General features: G+C 41.2%; 2 protein-coding genes across 4 annotated transcripts in view; one reads left to right on the plus strand and one right to left on the minus strand.

Moving 5' to 3' along the window:
• Positions 1-9144, plus strand: part of LOC133405397 (inositol-tetrakisphosphate 1-kinase-like) — a 23953-nt gene extending 14809 nt beyond the window's left edge. The window contains 11 exon segments of the mRNA XM_061682284.1: positions 1006-1935; positions 2203-2227; positions 3101-3223; positions 6256-6373; positions 6472-6573; positions 6919-6959; positions 7033-7198; positions 7380-7447; positions 8096-8221; positions 8223-8259; positions 8332-9144. Of these exon segments, the coding sequence (XP_061538268.1) occupies positions 1853-1935; positions 2203-2227; positions 3101-3223; positions 6256-6373; positions 6472-6573; positions 6919-6959; positions 7033-7198; positions 7380-7447; positions 8096-8221; positions 8223-8259; positions 8332-8471 (1029 nt within the window). The 5' untranslated portion in view covers positions 1006-1852 and the 3' untranslated portion in view covers positions 8472-9144.
• LOC133405396 (trichohyalin) lies at positions 8614-23154 on the minus strand. Of its 3 annotated transcripts, none has more exons than XM_061682282.1 (7): positions 23021-23154; positions 18514-18554; positions 18345-18414; positions 15334-15399; positions 11170-12047; positions 10904-10990; positions 8614-10079 (listed from the first exon to the last, which is right to left on the minus strand). In XM_061682282.1, exons 1-7 carry the CDS (start codon positions 23064-23066, stop codon positions 10011-10013), a joined length of 1257 nt encoding a protein of 418 aa, XP_061538266.1. In that variant the 5' UTR covers positions 23067-23154; the 3' UTR covers positions 8614-10010. The 3 variants fall into 3 exon arrangements, with proteins under 3 accessions (XP_061538266.1, XP_061538265.1, XP_061538267.1); XM_061682281.1 differs by having other exon boundaries at positions 10904-10996; XM_061682283.1 differs by lacking the exon at positions 10904-10990.
• Between the last annotated feature and the right edge of the window lie 85 nt (positions 23155-23239).

Consider the following 23239-nt stretch of genomic DNA (forward strand, 5'->3'; position numbering starts at 1 on the left):
TACAGTACACAAGTATATACAGAAAATAAACAAGTCATTTAAAAAGACACATTGCATCATCTTGTGATCGGATCCTGATTGGCTATCGTTTTTTATCGGCGATCAGCCCCAAAAATCCTGATCGTGTAAAGCCTATCAAGCAGATGATACCCAGCTATGCATGCATTTAAAAGTAACTAACCCACACGATTGCTATAATCTGGAGGCGTTTCTCATTTCGATTAAACAATGGCTGTCCTGTAAATGTTTGCCTCTTAACCCTGACAAAACTAAGCTGTTGATTATTGGAACTGCTAGACACAGGCACTTGTTTAAGGACACAAAAAGTACCATTTTCCAAAGTGACTCAGAAAAATATCTCGGCGTTACATTTGACTCAACTCTTTGCTTTCAAATACACATTAAGAATACTGTTTTATCAAAACTGCGTTTTACCATCACTGCAATATTGCTAAGATATAGCCCATCTGCTTGTGATGCACAGATTCATAGTCCATGCATTTGTTACGTCTCACCTTGACTATTGTAACGTGCTGCTTTCTGGTCTTCCCAAAAAAACACTGATTTTGATGAGGAGAAGAAAGTTTGATCATATCAATCCGATACTGGCCAACTTGCATTGGCTCCCGGTTCACTTGAGAAGCAAGTTTAAGGTTTTGTCACTTAGTCATAAAATGCTACACTGATTAGAACCCTCCTGTCTCGCTGACCTAGTGGTACTGTGTGTTCCGTCCCAAAACCAAAACCTACAAAAGCAGCACATTGGTATTTTGGTGACTCCGAGAGCCAGAAATAAGTCAGCAGGATCTAGACTACTTTCTATTTGGGCTACAGTAGGCCTACTCTGGAATGCCCTACTCACGGATATTAAATCTGCTACCTCAGTGGAAATGTTTTGATCTCGTTTTAAGACTTATTTTTACACTTTGGCATTTAGTTAAAGTACATATAGGCCTGTTTTACTGACGCTTCTCCTCCCTCGTCCCCCTCCTCTCCTGCTCGGAGGCTGTTGCTGTCTGGATTCTGCACTAACCACCTGGCACAAGATCTGAGGTGGACCATTTCCCTGGGGGCCTGGATGTGGATGATTCTGTTACGATCGACCGGGCCAGGTCCTGAGGCAGAACCACTTTCCTGAAGGCGTCTACCTGCAGCGCTTCATCTCTTTAAATTGACTCTTAATAATGGAATGCCATCTTAATTAACATTGTACAGCACCACACTTGGCATGGGTGTGTGTTCTGGTTGTTGTCTTCCCCCTGTCTCGCACTCACCTGCTCCTGAGAGCATCTTCCCCACCTGTGCTTCGTTTACCCGAATTACCCCATGCATTTAACCTCGTGTCTCATTTTTTCTGGTCGCCAGTTCGTTGTACCTTGTTGTCACGTTTCAGCATTCCTTGTTTCCACGTCACCGACTGATAGTAAGACTAGACCCTGTTCTGATTATTGATCTTGCCTTTTTGCCTCACGTTTTTCAGATACTGTTGCCTTTGCAGGTTGCCTGCCTGTGTACCGACCTGTACCCGTTTATTAAACCTCTCCTTTTGAAATTGTCCATTTGAATTGGAGTCGTGCATTTTGGGTCCTGTCCTTTGTTCCGTTCATGACAATACTATGTGATAAATGTTGTCCATTCAACATTCATTGCAGCCCAGTCATCCTGGAAGGGGGATTCCCCCCCCCCCCTCCGCCTGTTCAAGGGCTATACAAATAAACTTGACTTGACTTGAGATGCAGCGTGTGTGGGTGGGTGTTGGCGGCGGTGGGATAGGGGTGTTGGTTAATTACGTGGGCATTCCACCCTTACTGTCTATATCTGCTGTCAGTGGGTCACAAGCGAAGCAAGCCAAATGTCGCGCCACAGAGTGGGCTTCTGCCTCAGTGATAAGAAACGCAGGAGGATGAATTTGGACGCCTTTGCAGAGCTCTGTGCGTAAGTTTGATGACTTTTGTTATTTTGTTATCATAATCATGTTATACTATTATTTAAAAATGGATATACTGTAAATTAGGATCACAAAGTTGTTCCACTCGGAAACGTGCCCTAATAACGGAGACAGTGAAATGTAATTAGGTGCTGATTGTAATTATTGAAAGGATATGAAAGTATTTGAATTGGAGGACTGATGAAGGTTGTTTGCCATGTAACAATAAAGCTACTCTCAAATAGAATGTGAACCAATTCGTTTTGTTCATCCAGGGATCATGGAGTGGAGGTGGTGGAGGTAAATGTTTTTGTCTTATGTACATAGAATGGTGGGGGCACAATTTCTCACCTTGAGGATTTGTGATCATGTAGGATTTGTGAATTGTCTGCATTTGTTTTCCTAGTTATTGCGTGCGTGTGTGTGTGTGTGTGTGTGTGTGTGTCTGTGTGTGTGTGTGTGTGTGTGTGTAGATGGGTAGGTTTGTCTTTCATCACATGATTTCCTAAGCAACACAAGCTGGCATTGCATTAGGTTGAGTTTACTCCAGTGCACCCATGGCCACAGGTGTCATATACACATGTCCGCAACTTTAGCAATCCATGTCACGGCCACCTGCAGCCACCTTCTTTCTGTCCATTTTCCTAGATTAGGTGTCATGAAAAAAGGCTCTTTAACTGAGGTACAAAACAGTTAGTGTAGGCATTATGAGAGTCAATGGTGTTTTCTAATTTCATTTAATGTTTTATGTGGGCGTCACGGTGGACAACTGCCTCACAGTTCTGAGGTCTGGGGTTCAATCCCAGCCTGTGTGGAGTTTGCATGTTCTCCATCCGGTTTCCTCCTACATCCCAAAAACAAGCTTTAATTGAAGAGTCTACATTGCCCGTAGGTGTGAATGTGAGTGCAAAGGATCGTTTGTCTGATGTCCTGAGGCCTGAGATTGGCTGGCGACCAGTTCAGGGTGTACCCCACTTCTCACCTGAAGTCAGCTGCGATAGGCGCCAGCACACCCGCGACCCTAGTGAGCTTAAAAGATACGGAAAATGGATGGATTGATGTTTTTTTGTGTGTAATAAATACAATGTCCTGTGACCAATGATAACCTGGTACGACGTCAGATTCAAGGCAAACGATGGATAGACCATCAGATGTTTTGTTTTTCTTGTGCAGCTTGATCTTACTCAGCCACTTGGGCCCCAAGGACCCTTCGATGTTATTGTACACAAGCTGTCTGATGTCATCGTCGAGGCAGAGCATGACAGCCGATCAAGGCAGCTCCTGGTCAACTTCCAGGTGGAGCTTGAAAAACCACATCACACAACATTGTTGTTTTCAATGTGAAACAAATAGGAAATCTGCAATACAGCGTCATCGGTTGTACACTTAAATATTAAGGACAGTCTTACGTTTTTTATTTATTTATTTGATGATTGCAATAACACTAAAATCAAAAGTATTAACCTGTTATCAGAACCTTACACTCAAGGAGAAAAACATCAGCACAGATTTACACTACTATAAACACAATATCAGCCTCATACTTTTTGCAAAACAATACACACAGTGATATGAAAAAGCCTTGTGTACACTTGTGCGCATTAGACACAAGTTTATCATGATGTCACTTCCTTGCAATTCCAAAGCACTGACTGTCAAATTCGCACACCCATCAGCCAATTGACAGCGATCAGGTGCGCAAACACATGATTGCTTAGTTGTAGACACACCAATAAGACTTAAGCAATATAAAAAGGCAGCAGGTGAGTTAATTTGTCCTCAATTAAAATAGAAGAAGAGATAAGGTTTAGCTTGCTGTGTTATGCACAGGGGCATAGCACCCGATTAGCGTAGTGTTTTGACAAAAGGAGCCATTTTCAAAATCGTGGTTAAGCAATCCCCAAAAAAAACTGCAATTGTAGACACACAAATCAGGTTTAAGTACCACAAACATGCAGCAGGTGAGTTTTCTTGTCTTCAAACAAAACGGAGTCAGAAGAAGAGTGAGGGTGAGAGGGGGAATCCACAGAGGAGAAGGAGGAAGAGGAAGACCTGACACAGAAGGAGAACAAAGAAGAGGACCAAATTTATCAAATGAAATTCGCACAACACTTGTTGACCATGTCGTGAACCAAAGACTAAAGCTGAGGGATGCTGGAGTAGGAGTTCAGACAAATCTTAGCAGATTTACAGTGAGATCTGTCATTAGGACACTTCCCCAAGAAAACAGGTAGAAAAAAAAAATCAACATTTAAAAATAAATCTGCCGACAGTTACAGGAATCAGCTGCTTACAGTATTGCATGCACCATATCAGCACTTTTGATACCCCTTCTCATGACATTTTACAGTGGGTTGCATGTATTTTTTTCTACATAGGATTGAGCTTTGTGAACAACAAGGCGGTAGGGGGCCCATATTCACGCAAGAACAAGAGACAGAAATCATAAATACGATAAACATTGGAATTCTGTGGCAAGATCGAGTTACGCGAAGAGATAATGTCTAGTATTTTCTATTTCTATTTTTTTTTCTTTCTACTGTAATTGTAACCTGTGCTGGACACGATTTTATGTTTGTCTGATATTTTCGGAGCTTACAGTGTTTTATGCATACTACTGTAGCAGCATGTAAACTGGGATCTGGTTTGGTGTGATTCTCCATGTTGACTGATGTGGGATATATGGAGAAATAAAGTATATTTTCATCAGTCTGGAGCGTTGGCCTTGTCTAGTGTTTGGTGAATTTATGACTTGTATACAGTATTTGCACTTTCTCTCTACAGTACTCTAATCACTGGTAAGTGGAATTGCTAAAAGTGCTTTAGCAACAGCGGTGTGTAAATGATTCAAACAAAATGAAGTCATATGAAAAGTGTCTCATATGGTAACAAAAACATATATATATATATATATATATATATATATACAATCCCAATTCCAATGAAGTTGGGACGTTTTGTTAAACATAAATAAAAACAGAATACAATGATTTGCAAATCATGTTCAACCTATATTTAATTGAATACACTACAAAGACAAGATATTTAATGTTCAAACTGATAAACTTTATTGTTTTTAGCAAATAATCATTAACTTAGAATTTTATGGCTGCAACACGTTCCAAAAAAGCTGGGACAGGGTCATGTCCTTAAACTGTTCGACTATTTTCCTGCACAATACAGGGAAGCTCCTTTTCTACCCAATCATGGCACCCACCTGTTCCCAATTAGCCTGTTCACCTGTGGGATCTTCCGAACAGGTGTTTGATGAGCATTCCTCAACTTTCTCAGTCTTTTTTGCCACCTGTCACAGCTTTTTTGGAATGTGTTGCAGCCATAAAATTCTAAGTTCATGATTATTTGCTAAAAACAATACAGTTGATCAGTTTGAACATTAAATACCCTGTCTTTATAGTGTATTCAATTAAATATAGGTTGAACATGATTTGTAAATCATTGTATTCTGTTTTTATTTATGTTTAACACAACTTCCCAACTTCATCGGCATTGGGGTTGTACATAAATGCGTGTACCGGTATCGTTTTTACAAGAGAGAGATCTGAGGTGTTCTGCTACTTGTGTGTGTGGTTGTGTGAATTGCGTGTAGAGTATTGACAAAATGTGCCTTGTTTTCAAATTGGTGTTTAAGGAATTGTAAAAATAAGCTGTGTCAAACAAATATAAAATACTGTATGCAGCACAGGTTACAATTAAAGTCAAAAGAAAAAAAATCAGGATTTTCTTTTTAAAATACAGTCCATAATTAGACGCCTTCCATTTTAGTTAAAGACAGGCGAGTTTACCTGCTGCATTTCTATAGTGTTTAAACCTTACTGGTGTGTCTACAATTAAGCAATGACGTGTTTGTGCACCTGCTGGCTGTGTTTAACCAAATGGCTCATCAGTGTGCTATTTTGACACTCAGTGCTTTGGAATTGCAAAGAAGTGACATCATGTTATACTGTGCTTCTGTGTCTAATGTATGTAGGCTATGCAAGTGTGTTTAGTCTTTTGCAAATCACTGCGTGTGCTGTTTTGAAAAATGTGATAGCCTGACATTGTGCTTGTCGTGGTGCAAATCTGGGCTGATGTTTTACTCCTTGAGTGAAAGGTTTAGATAATTGTGTAATACTTTTGATTTGAATGTTTATGCACTCGGGGGAAAAAAAACAATTGTCAATTTGTACAATACAGTCACACGGTTAACAATTTGTATAACTTTCTAAAGTACAGCATTGATTATGGTGGCACACAATCAGCAATTTAGCCCTTGTACTTAGTCTATTGGTCATGAAAGTGAAATGTCCTGCTCTGTTATTGTGTTCCAGAGTTATGTGTCAGCTCACAGCAGTACAGTTCTTCTGGATCCCCTGCCTGCCATGACCCAAATTCTAGACCGCTTTGCTTCTTACCGGATCATGAGCAACCTGCACAAATCACTCCGAGGTCTCATGTTGAATCATAATCATACTGCAATAATACAGTAAAACTGCCATGTTGTCGATATGAAGACTAGTGTTCTTTTCATCTCTTATGTTTGACAGAGTGGCACATTTGCAGTCCTCCATACCTTGAGGTCCACAGTGCCAGTGACATGCCTTCCATTCAGCAGAAAGTGATGACTCAGAACCTGAGCTTCCCTCTCAGTTAGTTTGCTAACTCGCCCTGAAAAGTTCCTTCGCAACTTGAAACTGAGGGATAAGCTGCCCTACACAACAAGAAAAGGACAGGGAGAAATCGGCAGAACCACAAAACACGGACAGAAAAAGAAAGATCGAATAAAATATAGTACTACAATGATATGGGACAAGTTTATATGCATAGATTTTGAAATAGTGTCCCTCTAATAACGTTTAAAATATGCATAATGGAAAGAAAAAAAGCATTATGTAGCTCAGGGAGTTATACTCATAACTCAGTTGAGACAAGTGATGCTACTTTCTGTTTTGCTGTGCAACAACACCTAACACATCGTTCTCTCTGTTGGACAGTTTGTAAAACAAGAGTGGCACATGGTTCTCTTTCCCATGAGGTAAGCGTAATGGTTTTATTTATAGATCCTGTGGTTTTTCTTATTGCGCTTGTTTCATGGGCCGTGTGTGTAGATGTCGCTGATCTTCAGTGCGGCAAATCTGGTGGAGATCCGACCTCCGTGTGTCCTCCAGAGTTTTGTCAACCACGGAGCCGTTCTGCACAAGGTGTTTGTGGTCGGAGAAAGACACTTCTGTGTGGAGAGGCCCTCACTCAAGAACTTCCCCACTGGGCCATGTGGTCAGTCAGAATATGCAATATGCCCCTGCCAGTCTTTCATGTTTCTATCCTCAGTCTCATCCAACCCTTGGTTTTCCCTCCAGATCCTGTTCTCCTGATCTGCTTATGCTATCTCACGTTTTCTTCTTCGGTTTGTTCCCTGTGTACACTCCAGCTGTGGTTTCTTTCTCTCTGCCTGCAGACAGAAAGACCATCTTCTTCAACAGTCAGCAAGTGTCCAAACTGGAGTCAACCTCTGATCTTACTGCTGTGGGTATTGTATGGTAGCCTATTTTTTTAAATTAAAAGCTATGATTTAAAAGTCTCCTCCAGTATTGCTAACTGATAATCTAGAGGGCGCCATTGGTGAGGTGGCAATTACTGACTTTCATACAACTGGTGTAGTGTCAATTCCTGCTCCATGGGCTATTCACGATCTCCCTGTGATTGAACGGCAACCAGGCCTTCCGCCCTACTGTAAGTCCGGCGAGGTAGGCTCCAGGCCCTGCTGTGATTCTGAACAGGATGAGCTTCGTTGCAAATGAATGGATGTTAGAAGATTTCCAGTTGCTTTCAAAAGCGGGGCTGCCATCATGCGTGTGTGCAATGATTTTTGGGGTGATGACCTATCCATGTGTTTTCACTCTGTTAGTTCACATGAAATGCCGGGTACTCCTCAATTAGGAAAGCTGATTCTCAGCTTTGAAACTCATTGATAATCACTGTCTGGACTAGCGTATTAAAAAATATTGATATCGCAATGTATTATATGATTTTCTGTGTACAGTATCGATACATAAGTGTCAAGGATTTTCTAGGCATTGTATCGATGCGTGTGTATTTCCAACATTACACAATATTTGGGAAAATCAAGCAGCTGTCTGAAATCCATTTGGAAATGTGTCTCTCTTGCCCAAGCTGGATGAGCAAATGCCCTGCCGGCCTCCTCCCAGCACGGAGGCTGTGGCCGCCTTGGTCCGAGAGCTGCGCCTTCAGCTCGGCATGGCCCTGTTTGGTGTGGATGTCATCATCAATGCTCACACTGTACACGCTCACCGTCATTGACATCAACATCTTTCCAGGTGAAGCGAACACGATGACCTTCTCACACAAGACACAGACAGATAGTCGGAAGTGTTCTTTTCTCTTGTCAGGTTACGAAGGTGTGCCCCAGTTTTTCTCTTCTCTGCTCAGCCACATTGAGTCAGTGTTGGACGCACAAGCTTCTTCTGTTGGCTCTCCGGAGACAACTAATCACAAAGGGGCGACTTCCACTGTGGCAAGTGGGCTCTGAGACACCTCTGGGTCGGAAAAGACCATGTAAAGCATCAGTCATTTTTTAAAAGCTTAACCTAACAGCTGAAATGACTCAAACTGTTTTTTTTAATTGTGTTGTGAAGTGATTCTTCGTCACAAGATAAACAATTGGCAGAAAATGTGTTTCATACTCTTTTATTGATTAATGGGTAGCAGAGAAGACAACAGGCACAAAATACAGCACTCTATTGGCCAGTAATATTACAAATATTTTGTTTCAATTCTTCCAAGTTTTTTTGTTTTTTTAAACATCTTCACACGTATCTTTCATCTACCTTGCTGGTTGATGCAACTTACACATATGTACAAAAACAAGTTCTTTAATTGTGAAATAAATAAACATCTCATCTTTGGAATGGATGGTACTAAGATTATTCGTGCTAACTATTATTTGTGTTAGTGTGTGTGTTCAAACTTCACACAAGATTGCAATGCTTGGCAGTATAGAAAAGAGAATATAGAGTTCTATATTTGCACTTTAATGAAGTATTAAAATACCTGCTATATTGGCTTACTTATTTAATATTCGTTATTGCATTCATGTGTGCTGCAGTGTACAATGCGTTATTGCAGTTAAGTGAGCCTCTTGGTAACCCTGTTAATTCTGTAACTTGTGCAATTTGACGCAGTGTCCTCTTGGGGGCGCTTTTGCCTTTTATTCCCTATGACCTTGGCGCAATGATATTTACACGAGCACAAAGAAGTCAAGACGGCAACCACTGCAAATGTGATGTAACACCACTGAGCGATTATAACGGTTATTTTGTTTTGTGTTACCAAAAGACAAGAAAATGGCTTGAGTGTCTTCCTCATCCCTGCCTCGTCCTTGGCTTGTTAAGAGTGCAAATCTGTCTGAACCTCAAGTGACACGTTGAGACCTTGTAAGCTTTAAGTACATCACGTCCCATCTACTCACACTGTGTAACTCAACACCTGACATACGGATCAGCGTACCAAATCCATTCGTGTTTTGTTAGTGTCACCCGTGTTCATCACAAACAGTCTGATTTTAACAGTACACGAGCCTAATGAAACCACCCTTATTTCTTCAAAGAATAAATGACTCACCCTTGGGTAGAAATATCGGTTATACGTAACAGTCATAACACTTAACATATAGCTATCGATTATTGCACAAAACGGATATTAATACACAGAAATTGCTTATTGAGAATCTGTTGCAACATCTGAGACAAGAAGCACTGCGTGCCCATTTTCATGACTCAGCACTCAAAGATGCTGTGCCAAGTTTCTCGTTAGAAAAGGCATTTAAATAAAAGTACTGAATGCTGAGTTCACGTCAACTATGCAAAAAGCATGAATTCAGAGAGTCGATAGGACTCCTAAACTAAAATGAGCATAGCATTGACACAGATGGAGAAAAAAAAACAGCGGGAACCATTCGCAATAAACTCATTTTGCATCAAAAAAAGGGATACAGAGGCTGCTAATAGGAACAGGGGCAGCTGGATGTGTGAACGAGAATGAAACCGAGCGCTACTGTGCGCGAGGGTGTTCATCCTCTCCGCAGCTCTCTCAGCTCTGCGGCAACTTCACGTAACTGTGCTTCAATCTCCAGCAGCTCCTGCAGACGTAAAGGAGAGAAAACGTGACCTATTTTATGCAGACAACAGTGTACCTTTTCACATGACACACAGTGGAAACATTTTGCACACAGTTTTAGATAATAACATACTTGACAACTAAATGATGAGAATATACTGTACGACTGTAATATGGGGGCCAGACAAGGCTCTTTGTGTTTGATACTATTATTTTTTACTTGTATAGCATCTTAGTTGAGGGCAGTCGCCCAAACTGCCAAAATATGCTGAAATTAGTTGATCAATTTTGTTGTTTTGCTCTCGTGGAAGGATGATCAATTTCGCGCTTTGTCCGTGAATAATTAACTTAGTATTTAGGGTCTGACGGGGGCAGAGAGGCAATACCCTAACTTCTGACTTTCATTCGTTCAGTGACCAAGCTTACTTATTTTGTAGTACAGTATATATATATATTACAGTATATATATATATATATATATATATAATGAAGTGAAATGCCAATAATCTGTTCCAGCCCCCAAAAACCACCGCCACGTTGTTTTAGTTACGTATTTTTAACAAAGAAAACTAGCACTGATACGATATAGTTCTACTTTCCTAATAAAAGAAAAGGTAAATAAAAAATGTTTTTATAAAGTATAACTGCTTGGGCATGACCGATTAATCGGTCGATATTAGCCGTTTTCAAATAGGCAAATATCAGCAGATTTTTTTTGTTACATTTCAACACATTGCAACAAAAGACAAAGATAATGACAATCAAACAAACAAACAAGAAATCGGTGAAAGTTAAACAAATACAGTACAAAAGGACAAAGTATTGTAAAACAGTCAAATGTTTTGCCTGTTTGTCCTGTTCAGCAAATGGCTGAAAGTGCATCTGCGATTGTGGTCCTTCTTTATTTTTCAGTTTGCTCGAGCGATGGCGTATCTGAAGCTCACAACACAAAGCAAATAAATAAATAAATAAATTCTACCAATCAATGGCTCATAACTTGAACAATTCATAAATTCATAAGCTCATCACGGCGACTTGTCAAGGTGCCAAACATAAATTATGAGAAAACTCTTTTTACGATAACGTGACAACATATTGTTTCTTTGACATACCTCCCCATCGTCCTCTTCCAAGCCGCCTTCCTCATCGTCTTCATCCTCTCTGATGTACTCGTTCTCATCTTCCTCATCCTCCCCATTTTGATCGTCCTCTTCATCATCCTTAAACCTCTCCCTCTCAAACTGGCGAGTGGCCTCGTCGCTGGCTTTCTCCATCACTCTCTTCTGCTGTGGCTCCTTCACCTCCACTGCTCCTTCTTTGCTCCTCACTTCCTTTTGGCCTCCCTTTCCTCCACCATTGTCATCTTTTCTTTTGTCATCCTCGTCCTCTTCCTCATGCTTACTGTGGTCCACGTCGTCGTCTTTCTTCTCTGTTTGCGTCTCTTCCTGCACTCGTTGCATCTTCTTGACCAGCTCATCCAGCTCCTCCTGCTTCTCCTTCCTCGTCCGCTCCTCCTCTGGCTTATTCTTGTTCTTCAACTCCATCAGCTCCTTCTCCACCTTCTCCTTCTCCACACTCAGCTCGACCTCATCCTTCCTCTGATCGGCAACACTCTGCTGCTGAACTTCCTTTTTGTCTCTTGCCATCTTTGGCTTTGTGTCATCTTCTTCCTGACCTTTTTCGGGGCTATTTTGACTTCCTCTTTCCTTCATCTCGTAACGCTTTTTTTTCAACTCTCTCAGCAGCTCTTTGAGCTCCTCATCATTTCTCTCCTCCTTTTCCTTCTTGCTGATCTCCTCAGCTAGCAGCTCCTCAAGCTCCTTAGCTTTCTCCTCTTCATCATGGATCCCTGTATCGTCAATCCTTGGCTCATCCATCTCCCTCTTCTTGGGCTCACCTTCCACTGTTGTTTTGGCCGCATCGCTCCCCTCATCCTTCGGCTCCAAATCGCTCTCTTCATCAGCTAGATTGTATTCATACCGCTCTCTCTCTGCAATGGTCAGCAACATCATAACTCATTTCAATTTGCGCACAATAGCTGAACAAATATAACAGTGAACCCCAGCTATATCGCTGTTCATCTTTCATACTTTTAACCAATCGTTTGTATAGGTTTTTACGACAGCTAGGACTCGCCGTGGAAATCAATCACTATTGACGGTAACGAATGACTAGCGAATCACAACCGAATCATTAGTCCTTGTAATATTCAGGAAAAGAATTCTCCAAAAAATGAAAAATCCAATTTGATTATTTGAAAACTAGCTAGTGCCCTGGACACATCTTTTTTTTTTTTTGGTCAGAGATTTTGTCATAACACCAGAAAAGACACATTTTCACTGACACGCTACAGCAACCAGTTTTCCCTCAGGAATAAGATCTTGCCAAAACACTTATTTTTCATTTAAAATTGTTTACTTTAACCAGGATTTCTTGCAGTATCGTGGTCATGGTCACGTTCGAGCCGGTCCTGGTGCCGTTCAATACTGGCTGAGTACATCTGCTTCTTTAGTGAATCTTACACAACTTTATCCAATTCCTGTGCCGTGGTCTGCCACGAGCATCAGTGCAGCACCCCAGGCACGGCCATAGGATGCTTAGTTCCGCAGAGATTATCGTCTCTGGTGTGCCCTGTGATTCATTTGAACGGCTACAGGCTCCAATAGCTACAACTGCGCATATGTGCATGTGCAGTCAGTCAAAATGGTGGCGAATATTTCTATTTTTGACAGTATACAGGTACAGTGGGGCAAAAAAGTATTTAGTCTGCCACCAATTGTGCAGGTTCTCCCACTTAAAAAGATGAGAGAGGCCTGTAATTTTCATCATAGGTATAACTCACCAAGGAAAGACAAAATGAGAAAACAAATCCAGAAAATCACCGATTTTTAAAGAATTTATGAGCAAATTATGGTGGAAAATAAGTATTTGGTCATCTGCAAACAAGCAAGATTTCTGGCTCTCACAGAACTGTAATTTATTCTTTAGGAGGCTCCTCTGTCTTCTAGTCGATATCTGTATTAATGGCACCTGTTTGAACTCATTATCAGTATAAAAGACACCTGTCCACAATCTCAAACAGTCACACTCCAAACTCCACTACGGCCAACACCAAAGACCTGTCAAAGGACATCAGAAACAAAATAGTAGACCTGCACCAAGATGGGAAGACTGAATCTGCAATTGGTAAGCAGCTTGGTGTGAAGAAATCAACTGTGAGAGCAATTATTATAAAATGGAAGACATACAAGACCACTGATAGTCTCCCTCGAGATGGGACTCCACCCAAGATCTCACCCCGTGGGGTCAAAATGATCACAAGAACGGTAAGCAAAAATCCTAGAACCACACGGGGGGACCGAGCGAATGACCTGCAAAGAGCTGGGGCCAAAGTAACAAAGGCTACCATCAGTAACATACTACTCCGCCAGGGACTCGACTGATCTGTGTTAAGGAAAGAATGAATGGGGCCATGTATCGTTGAGATTTTGAGTGAAAACCTCCTTTCATCAGCAAGGGCATTGAAGATCAAATGTGGCTGGGTCTTTCAGCATGACAATGATCCCAAACACACCGCCCGGGCAACAAAGGAGTGGCTTCGTAAGAAGAATTTCAAGGTCCTGGAGTGTCCTAGCCAGTCTCCGGATCTAAACCCCAAAGAGTAGTGGAGGCTAGACTCAGGACAGAAGTGAGTATTTGCGAGCAACACTATGGTTTCATGCCTGGAAAGAGTTCCGCAGACGCATTATTTGCCTTGAGGATGTTGATGGAAAAGTACAGAGAAGGTCAAAACGAGCTACTTTATGTCTTTGTAGATCTAGAGAAAGCCTATGACAGAGTACCCAGAGAGGAACTGTGGTACTGCATGCGGAAATCTGGAGTGGCAGAGAAGTATGTTCGAATATTACAGGACATGTACGAGGGCAGGAGAACAGTGGTGAGGTGTGCTGTAGGTGTGACAGAGGAGTTTAAGGTGGAGGTGGGACTGCATCAGGGATCAGCCCTGAGCCCCTTCCTGTTTGCAGTGGGGATGGATAGGCTGACAGATGAAGTTAGACTGGAATCCCTGTGGACCATTATGTTTGCAGATGACATTGTGATCTGCAGTGAAAGCAGGGAGCAGGTGGAGGAAAGGTTAGAAAGATGGAGGCATGCAGTGGAAAGCAGAGGAATGAGGATTAGCCCAAGTAAAACAGAATATAGGTGCATAAAAGATAGGGGTCCAAGCAGGTTGGAACGGGTGGAGGAAGGTGTCAGGTGTGTTGTGTTGCAGAGGAGTCTCTGCTAGGATGAAGGGCAAAGTTTATAAGACAGTGGTAATACCAGCCATGATGTACGGATTAGAGACAGTGGCACTGAAGCAACAACAGGAAGCAGAGCTGGAGGTGGCGGAAATGAAGATGTTGAGGTTCTCACTAGGAGTGACCAGGTTGGATAAAATCAGAAATGAGTTCATCAGAGGGACGGCAAAGGTTAGATGTGTTGGAGACAAAGTTAGAGAGAGCAGACTTTGATGGTTTGGACACGTCCAGAGGAGAGAGAGTCAGTATATTGATAAAGGGTGATCAGCATGGAGCTGCCAGGCAAGAGAACCAGAGGAAGACCAAAGAGAAGGTTGATGGATGTCGTGAGGGAAGACATGAGGGCAGTTGGTGTTAGAGAGGAGGAAGCAGGAGATTGGTTTACATGGAAAAGGATGACGCGCTGTGGCGACCCAAACAGGGACAAGCCGAAAGGGAAAGAAGAAAAATTTTAATAAGTTCAAATGTGTATATAGAGTGTGGAAGAGGTAAAACTATGACAACTATATTTTTTATATGGTCTTGTTCTATCGCAGATGGGTATGGAACATTCATTAATTTTCCGCTTATCCAAACATGGGTCGTGGGCGTGCTAGAGTCTATCCCAGCTATCTTTAGGCAAGAGGCGGGATATACCCAGAACTGGTCACCAGCCAATCGCAGGGCACATATCAACAAACAACCATTCGCACTCACATTCACACCTACAGACAATTTAGAGTCTTCAATCAACCTACCATTAATGTTTTTGGGGTGTGGGAGGAAACCGGAGTACTTGGAGAAAACCCATGTCGGCACGAGGAGAACATGCAAACTCCACAGAGGCGAGGCCGGATTTGAACCCAGGTCCTCAAAACTGTGAGGCGGATGTGCTAACCAGTCGTTCATCATGCCGCGGTATGGAACATATTCTCCCAAAATATGGGTGTTCACTGTATATCATATCACACGAGGAATGAGTGAGTGAGTGCCTACCATCATCAGCCAGCCTCTGCAGCTCCCCGAGCAGACTCTGGTGTCTTTGTACTTCATCAAGTTCCGCTGCAGAAAATTAGAAACTTGACATGCACTCCACATAATCAACACTACAGCCTTACACCAAACTAAGTAGCTGCATGTAATTCACTTCACTGCAGCCTACAAATGTAAATGCAGGGGGTGCTCTGTTTATGATGGTCTCGACATAAGAGGATTCGAGGTTACGAACGTCGAACAATGAACTAGTTTGTGAAGAGGTGTAAAAATATATTGTCACGCAGCACAAGAAGCTCAGGTACTGCCATACTATACTAATAATGTTTTTGATTTTATTGTTTTACAGTATATTTATGGCCTTAAAGTGTTTTTTATACAAAAATGTAGTTATTATGAGTTTACTACTGTGTTAGCGTAGGTTAGTGATAGACTACACTGAGTTACCTACAAACTCGATTTAGTTTTAAGACTACGATGTTTTCCTACTTATAGTGCCGTGAAAAAGTATAGGCTCCCTTCAAAATGCATAGTTTTGCATAGTTTCCCCACTTTAATGGTTAAGATTATCAAATAAATGTAGATATCAGACAAATATAATCCAAGTGAACTTGAAATGCTGTTTTTTTAATGGTGATTTCATTTATGAAGAGAATTTTTTTTTTAAGTTATCTGGCCTTGTGTGAAAATGTAATGGCCCCCTAAACTGGTTGTGCCATCCTCAGGAGCAACAACTGAAATCAAGCGTTTTCTATAACTGCCAATGCGTCTTTCACATCTGTGTGGTGATATTTTGGCCCACTCTTCCTTACAGAATTGTTTGAATTCAGCAAAAGGAGGGTTTTCGAGCATGAACGGACTTTTTTAAGGTCATGCCACTGCATTTCAAACGGATTCAAGTCTGGACTTTGACTAAAAAACAAAATGAAGGTTTTGGAGTGACCTTCATTTTGTTTTTTTAAGCCATTCAGAAGTTGACATGCTGGTTTGTTTTGGATCATTATCCTGTTGTAGAACCCAAGTGCGGTTCACCTTGAGGTCACAAACCGATGGCTGAACATTCTCCTTCAGGATTTTCCGTTACGGAGCAGAATTCATGGTTCCTTCATTAACAGCAAGTTGTCCAGGTCCTGAAGGGGAAAAGCAGCCCAAGACACTATCGTCATCATGTTTGTATGATGTTCCTTTTCTGAAATGCTGTGCTACATTTACCACAGATGTAACGAGACACATATCTTCCAAAAAGCTCAATTTTTTCTCAACAATCTTGTCAGTCAGTCTATAGAATATTCTTCCAAAAGTCTTGGGAATTATTCAGAATTTTTTTTTTGCAAAACTAAGACAAACTTTTATGTTCTTTTTGGTCAGCAGTGCTTTTCGCCTTGGAACTCTGTCATGGATGCCATTTTTGCCCAGTCTCTTCCTTATTGTTGTGTACTGACCTTAAATGAGGCAAGGGAGGGACTGCAGTTTTTTGGAAGTTGTCATGAGTTGCTTTGTGGCCTCCTGGATGAGTCATTGCTGTTCTCTTGGAGTAATCTTAGGCCGGCCACTTCTGGAAAGCTTCAGCACCGTTCTATGTTATCACCACGTGAGGATAATGGCTCTCCATATGGTTTGCTCGAATCCTAAAGCTTTAGAAATGTCTTTTGTAAACCCTTTCCAGACTGATAGATGTCAATTACTTTAGTTATCCACTGTTTTGGATTCTCTTTGGATTGTGTCTTTTTTTTTACAGTTGTTTAGATCTTTTGTCCGACTTCCTTTTGTCGGGACAGATTCTGTTTCAGTGATTTGTTGATTGAACAGGTCTGGAGGTAATCAGGCTTGGGTGTGATCAGTGAAAATTAACCAAAAATTGTGATTAGCCACAATTAATTCATGATTTAACAAAGGGGCTAATTACTTTTTCACACAGGGCCAGGTAACATTGATTAGTTTGTTTTCCTTAATAAATTAAATCACCATTTAAAAGCAGCATTTTAAGTTTACTTGGGTTATATTTGTCTGATATTTACACTTGTTTGATGATCTTGAACATTAAAAGGGGAGAAACTCTGCAATAATATAATAATTAAAGAAGGGGGCCAATACTTTTTCACGGCACTATAGGTACAAATTTGGGTTATATCGCCGCCGTTGGAACCTCTAAGATTCATACAATTAATAAGCAGACCAAAATGTTCAGGAATATATGGCCGTCGTATGTTCCTATAATACATATCATATAATACATGTTCCAAAGGAATGTGCAGTGTTAACAAATGTTTCCATGCTTTGTCAGCCAGACATTGTGTGACATAGAGCCAGGAGTTGAATGAGCAGTGAGTCCACTGCTAATGTTAGCTTCTAAAGTTGAGAGTTATGGAAGAGTGTTTTTTGTCTTTCAGAGTTAAAATTTTGATATGATTTGATTTTTATTTTTTTACTGCCACCCTGAATAGAGGGAAAAAAATGGGAAGGAGAGTTGATGACACTTACTGTTAAGTAAGAAACATCAGGTGTATGTGTGACAGATTATTACATCACCTTCGTCATTTGTCATTGAAAGTATGCATTAATGTATTGCCGTAATATATTAATGACTGTAATATTAATATATTATTTTATACTTCTGTGGCTGTTAAGGATGTCACATGTTGCTTAATGCCTGTAGAACAGTTTTTGACAATTATAAAATAATAACATCGTAGTATGAATATGATATCCATTTCCATCCATCCATTTTCAACACCGCTTATCCTGGTTAGGGTCACGGGGCGCTAGAGCCTATCCCAGCTGACTTCGTGCGAAAGGCAGACTACACCCTGAACTGGTCGCCAGTCAGTCGCAGGGCACATACAGACACGGACAACCATTCGCACTCACATTTGCACCGTCACTGAGTGGGAACCGAATCCCACGCTGCCCGCACCAAAGTCAGGCAAGTGTACCACTACACCATCAGGGACTGAATATGATATAGTACACAAATATTTGTGATCATATGCTGTGTGAATATCTGGAAATATTACCTGCTAGCTGAGGGTTGCACTCATGTTGTGACCCATCTCCATTCAGCGTTTCTTGAACAATACATTCAACCTTCAGACAAAACACAAAAGTAATTGCTGATGAAAATTTGGAATATACTGTACATATCACAGCGAAGAAAAAGAATGCAATAACAGACTCAATCCTGACCTTTGCATCATTGAGGGGTGAAATTACTGGCCGACATCCCACTGGAGCAAATAAAAGGAGAATTAGTGTAATCATATTTTAAATTTCTGCCAATTCGCAAACTAATAAAAGAAAAACAAAAACAAGCAGTGTTTTATGCTGCGTCAGAGAGGGAGGACTAGTTATCAGGTAAGCACAGTTCCCTTGAAGTGACAGCGCAAAGAAGCTTACATCTCTCACACACTCACATGCACACACACACGATTCCCAGGGGCATAAGGCTGCAGGCACTGTAGTTTCCATCCAGGGCTAAATCTGTCTCAAATCCCTTACTGCCATTATACTATATCATTAAAGGAAACCTAAGCAGTGCAGCACTACCCTGCTGTCAGTCTATAGGCGGTTGAACATTGTGTTTCTATCTATACAGACAAATTAAAAAAGAAAAAAACTAAGCAAAACTATTCATCAATTTGTAAATAAGAAAAAAGAGAGTCTGATGTCAATGAATACGATGTGAACAATGGCATTTATTTGGTTTGTTACAGGTTCAATAAGTAGCGGTTGCAGACAGCATTAATTCTATGGCCCAAAGCTGTAGAAACATCAAACCACAACACTATATGGCAGAAATTAATAATTTCTGTATGTATTAAACCCGTGGAAAGGCCATGCAGAGGGGGAATGACAGAGATACTCATAATATTATCACAATATTACACCAACGTTAATGATAATATCATGATACACTGACTCATCAATATAGTGCAAGAAATGTATCTTTAATATGAAAACTAATATTATTTATGAAAAACACACTTTTCACTCATAATTTACCACATACAAATAGTCTACTTAAAATCTGATTATGTTCCAGGGGTGAGAATTCAAATGTTTCCAAACATATTTTTGTGTAGATATGCTTTTTGAACAATACATATGGTGTATTATATTAGATTCACATACCTACTTAGTTTTGGTTGATATTTGAAATTGAAAATGAGCCCTTAACACTATAAGTATATTTATATGTATTGATGTTCACACTGTCATGAATAGGGGTGTAACAGGAATAACAGTCACACTCACTAGGCCGTCTGAATCGTAAACTAGAGTTTGGTGAAAACAACAGGAAGTCTGATGCTGTGTATAACAAAAACAGCACTATACGAACTGCTCTATATAGTACACATTAACTTTGCAATTGGATCACAAAGCGAATCTCAGCTGAATTTGGGTGAGAGGCAGGTACACTCTGGACTGGTCACTAGTCAGTCACAGGGAACATATTGACAAACAAGCCATCACACTCACATTCACACTTGTGGACAATTTAGGTTGAGTTCGGAATCGTTCACTCATTCTCGACTCCATATAACATGTTTAATCGAGTGGACAATATACTTCACTCATCAGTCAAATGAAAAACTGGTGCGACTTTAAAAAAAAAATACTACATGAAATGGTTTTCTTTTGTGAAACAGCATGTCGTGTCTGTTAAAATATGCATTGGTGAAGGAAAATAACAAGTCGAACGAGTACACTGCGGTAGACTGCAATGTTGTTATTATGCCGACCCTCGTCCACTCACAGTAAGGCAAGCGAGGCGGGACAGCCCTGCAAAAGGGGCTATGGAAACAAAAGACAAATCCACAATACAGTACATTACAATGTCAATCATTGGCATTTTCAGAATTGCTTTCACGCTTTCTGTTAGTGTTAATAAAAACCCACTTGAGGTCGACCCTGTATAGTGAAGTCAAAGATTGTTTTTGAATACATTATACAACCCCAATTCCAATTAAGTTGGGACGTTGTGTTAAACATAAATAAAAACAGAATACAATGATTTGAAAATCATGTTCAACCTATATTTAATTGACTACACTATAAAGATAAGATATTTAATCTTCAAACCAATAAACTTGATTGTTTTTAGCAAATAATCATTAACTTAGAATTTTATGGCTGCAACATGTTCCAGAACAGCTGGGACAGGTGGCAAAAAAAGACTGAGAAAGTTGAGGTTCACCTCTTTGTGAACAAGTGTCTGAAAAAGTAGTTTAAGGACAATGCTCCTCAACGTACAATTGCAAGGAATTTAGGGATTTCATCATCTACGGTCCATAATATCATCAAAAGGTTCAGAGAATCTGGAGAAATCATTGCATGGAAGCGGCAAGGCCGAAAACCAACATTGAATGCCCGTGACCTTTGATCCCTCAGGCGGCACTGCATCAAAAACCGACATTAATGTGTAAAGGATATCACCACATGGGCTCAGGAACACTTCAGAAAACCATTGTCAGTAAATACAGTTCGGCGCTACATCCATAAGTGCAACTTGAAACTCTACTATGCAAAGCAAAAGCTATTTATCAACAACACCCAGAAACGCCGCCGGCTTCTCTGGGCCCGAGCTCATCTAAGATGGACTGCTGCAAAGTGGAAAAGTGTTCTGTGGTCTGACGAGTCCACATTTCAAATTGTTTTTAGCAATTGTGGACGTCGTGTCCTCCGGGCCAAAGAGGAAAAGAACCATCCAGACTGTTATGGACACAAAGTTCAAAAGCCAGCGTCTGTGATGGTATGGGGCTGTGTTAGTGCCAATGGCATGGGTAACTTACACATCTGTGAAGGCACCATTAATGCTGAAAGGTACATACAGGTTTTGGAGAAACATATGCTGCCATCCAAGCAACGTATTTTTCACGAACGCCCATGCTTATTTCAGCAAGACAATGCCAAACCACATCCTGCACGTAACAACAGCGTGGCTTCGTAGTAAAAGAGTGCGGGTACTAGACTGGCCTGCCTGAAATCCAGACCAGTCTCCCATTGAAAGTGTGTGGCGCATTATCCATCCATCCATCCATTTTCTGAGCCGCTTATCCCCACTAGGGAAGCGTAAAATACGACAACGGAGACCCCGGACTGTTGAACAGCTGAAGCTGTACATCAAGCAAGAATGGGAAATAATTCCACCTACAAAGCTTCAACAATTAGTGTCCTCAGTTCCCAAATGTGTATTGAATGTTGTTAAAAGAAAAGGTGATGTAACACAGTGGTAAACATGACCCTGTCCCAGCTTTTTTGGAACGTGTTGCAGCCATAAAATTCTAAGTTAATGATTATTTGCTAACCCCAACTTCATTGGAATTGGGGTTGTACATGTTTGAAGATAATTGCTGTAAACATGTCTATGTAGTACTGAATTGTGGAGATATAGCATCAACATTTTTGGCCAGGGCCCTGACACACTGAGTTGTGCCTCCCTCACTTTATAAGAACTTCAGCGCTTTTGTTTGCATCAGTGGTTATCCAGCGCAATTGCAATTTGCAGTTAGCTAGTTAGTTAGCTAGCGATACCTACACCCAGAAAATTGATCTTCCCTTCGAGTAGTCCGCTGGCATGGCCACTTCGGAGCACCTTGTCGGTCAAAAAGAAAAAAAAAAGTCCAGCCGTGACAGCCAGCGTGTTGACCGTGCCTTTGCGCTGGCATGGCCTACTTATTGCATTGTGGAAAGGCCCCGCGACAATCCGGTAGGATATAGTACAGCCACCGGCAGATATATTTTCACATGTAGGAATGTATAGGTATAAGAAAGTAGCTAAATGAAGTAGCATTCATGTTTAGTAGGATCTTGGTAGTGCTATTTTTTTGACAGTTGATTTTCACACATTCAGCAGACATGCCCACAACATTTGACAGTGGAGACAATAGCTTAATTTTTCACCATTTTGAAGCCTCATTTTATTTATTTATATATTACTTTAGAGGGACTTTAACTGGCCGAGGCATCATAGGCATCAACCACACAGCTGGGGAGCAGATACATTATCCTAAAAATACATCCTGGACGATTCTGTATCGAGGAAGGCGAAGGGCGACTCTTTGGAAATCAAAACAATCTAATGCTAAAAATAAAAGACAGCGAGCATGCTGAGAAACAAAGCCAAATTTATGAAACGGAGCATGTTTTGGTTCCCTAAATTTTTTTAAATTCAGTTTCCTGAGTTGTAATTATTTATTTGCTGTTGCTGCACTTGTTTCAAATTTCCAATATAAGGTCCTCACCTGTTTTTCATTGGCGTGTTTGTGAGATGGTGGTTAAGGTGTGTGTATGTCTGCGTTTATTGGGGGGGGGGGGGGGGGGGCCTCGCACGCGGTGCCATCCAAGCTCGGACCGCCACTGCTTGGACCTTATTCACTGCCTATCAGGGATATCGGATAAATGCTCAAACGGCTTGCAATATACCCCCAAATAAAGGCCGCAAACACTTGGACGAATTCACAATCGGCCGCACGTGGGGTCGCTCTTGTCACCTGCTTAATGCCCAACTGCGCATGTAAGCAGTTTTATTTGATCAAAATATGGGATTCCGTCTCAAAATACAGAACACTTACAGTGAGCGGCTAAAAGACGTTTAACAAATGACACAAAAGGTTTCTTCGATATTGAGACATTTTCCCATTAATTTACGTTGTGACCGACGCAGGCAAGAAGTGAAATGACCATCACTGACCTCCCACGGCTGCCAACAGACAAACTGCGGCTGTCAGGACTCCCATAAGATTAAAAAACAAAGGTTTCGTCCAGGATATTCTTCAAACCACCGCGGGTTGGATGTGGATGCCAGTCATCATACACGCACACGCACGCACACCCGCATTGAGCCGTGTAGTTGCGTACGCGTGCGCGAGCATTTGTTGGGTCAGGTGACGTAGCCCAGCTCGAGCCGAAA

Source organism: Phycodurus eques, chromosome 7, assembly GCF_024500275.1.
Source record: "Phycodurus eques isolate BA_2022a chromosome 7, UOR_Pequ_1.1, whole genome shotgun sequence".
NCBI classification, from domain to species: domain Eukaryota; kingdom Metazoa; phylum Chordata; class Actinopteri; order Syngnathiformes; family Syngnathidae; genus Phycodurus; species Phycodurus eques.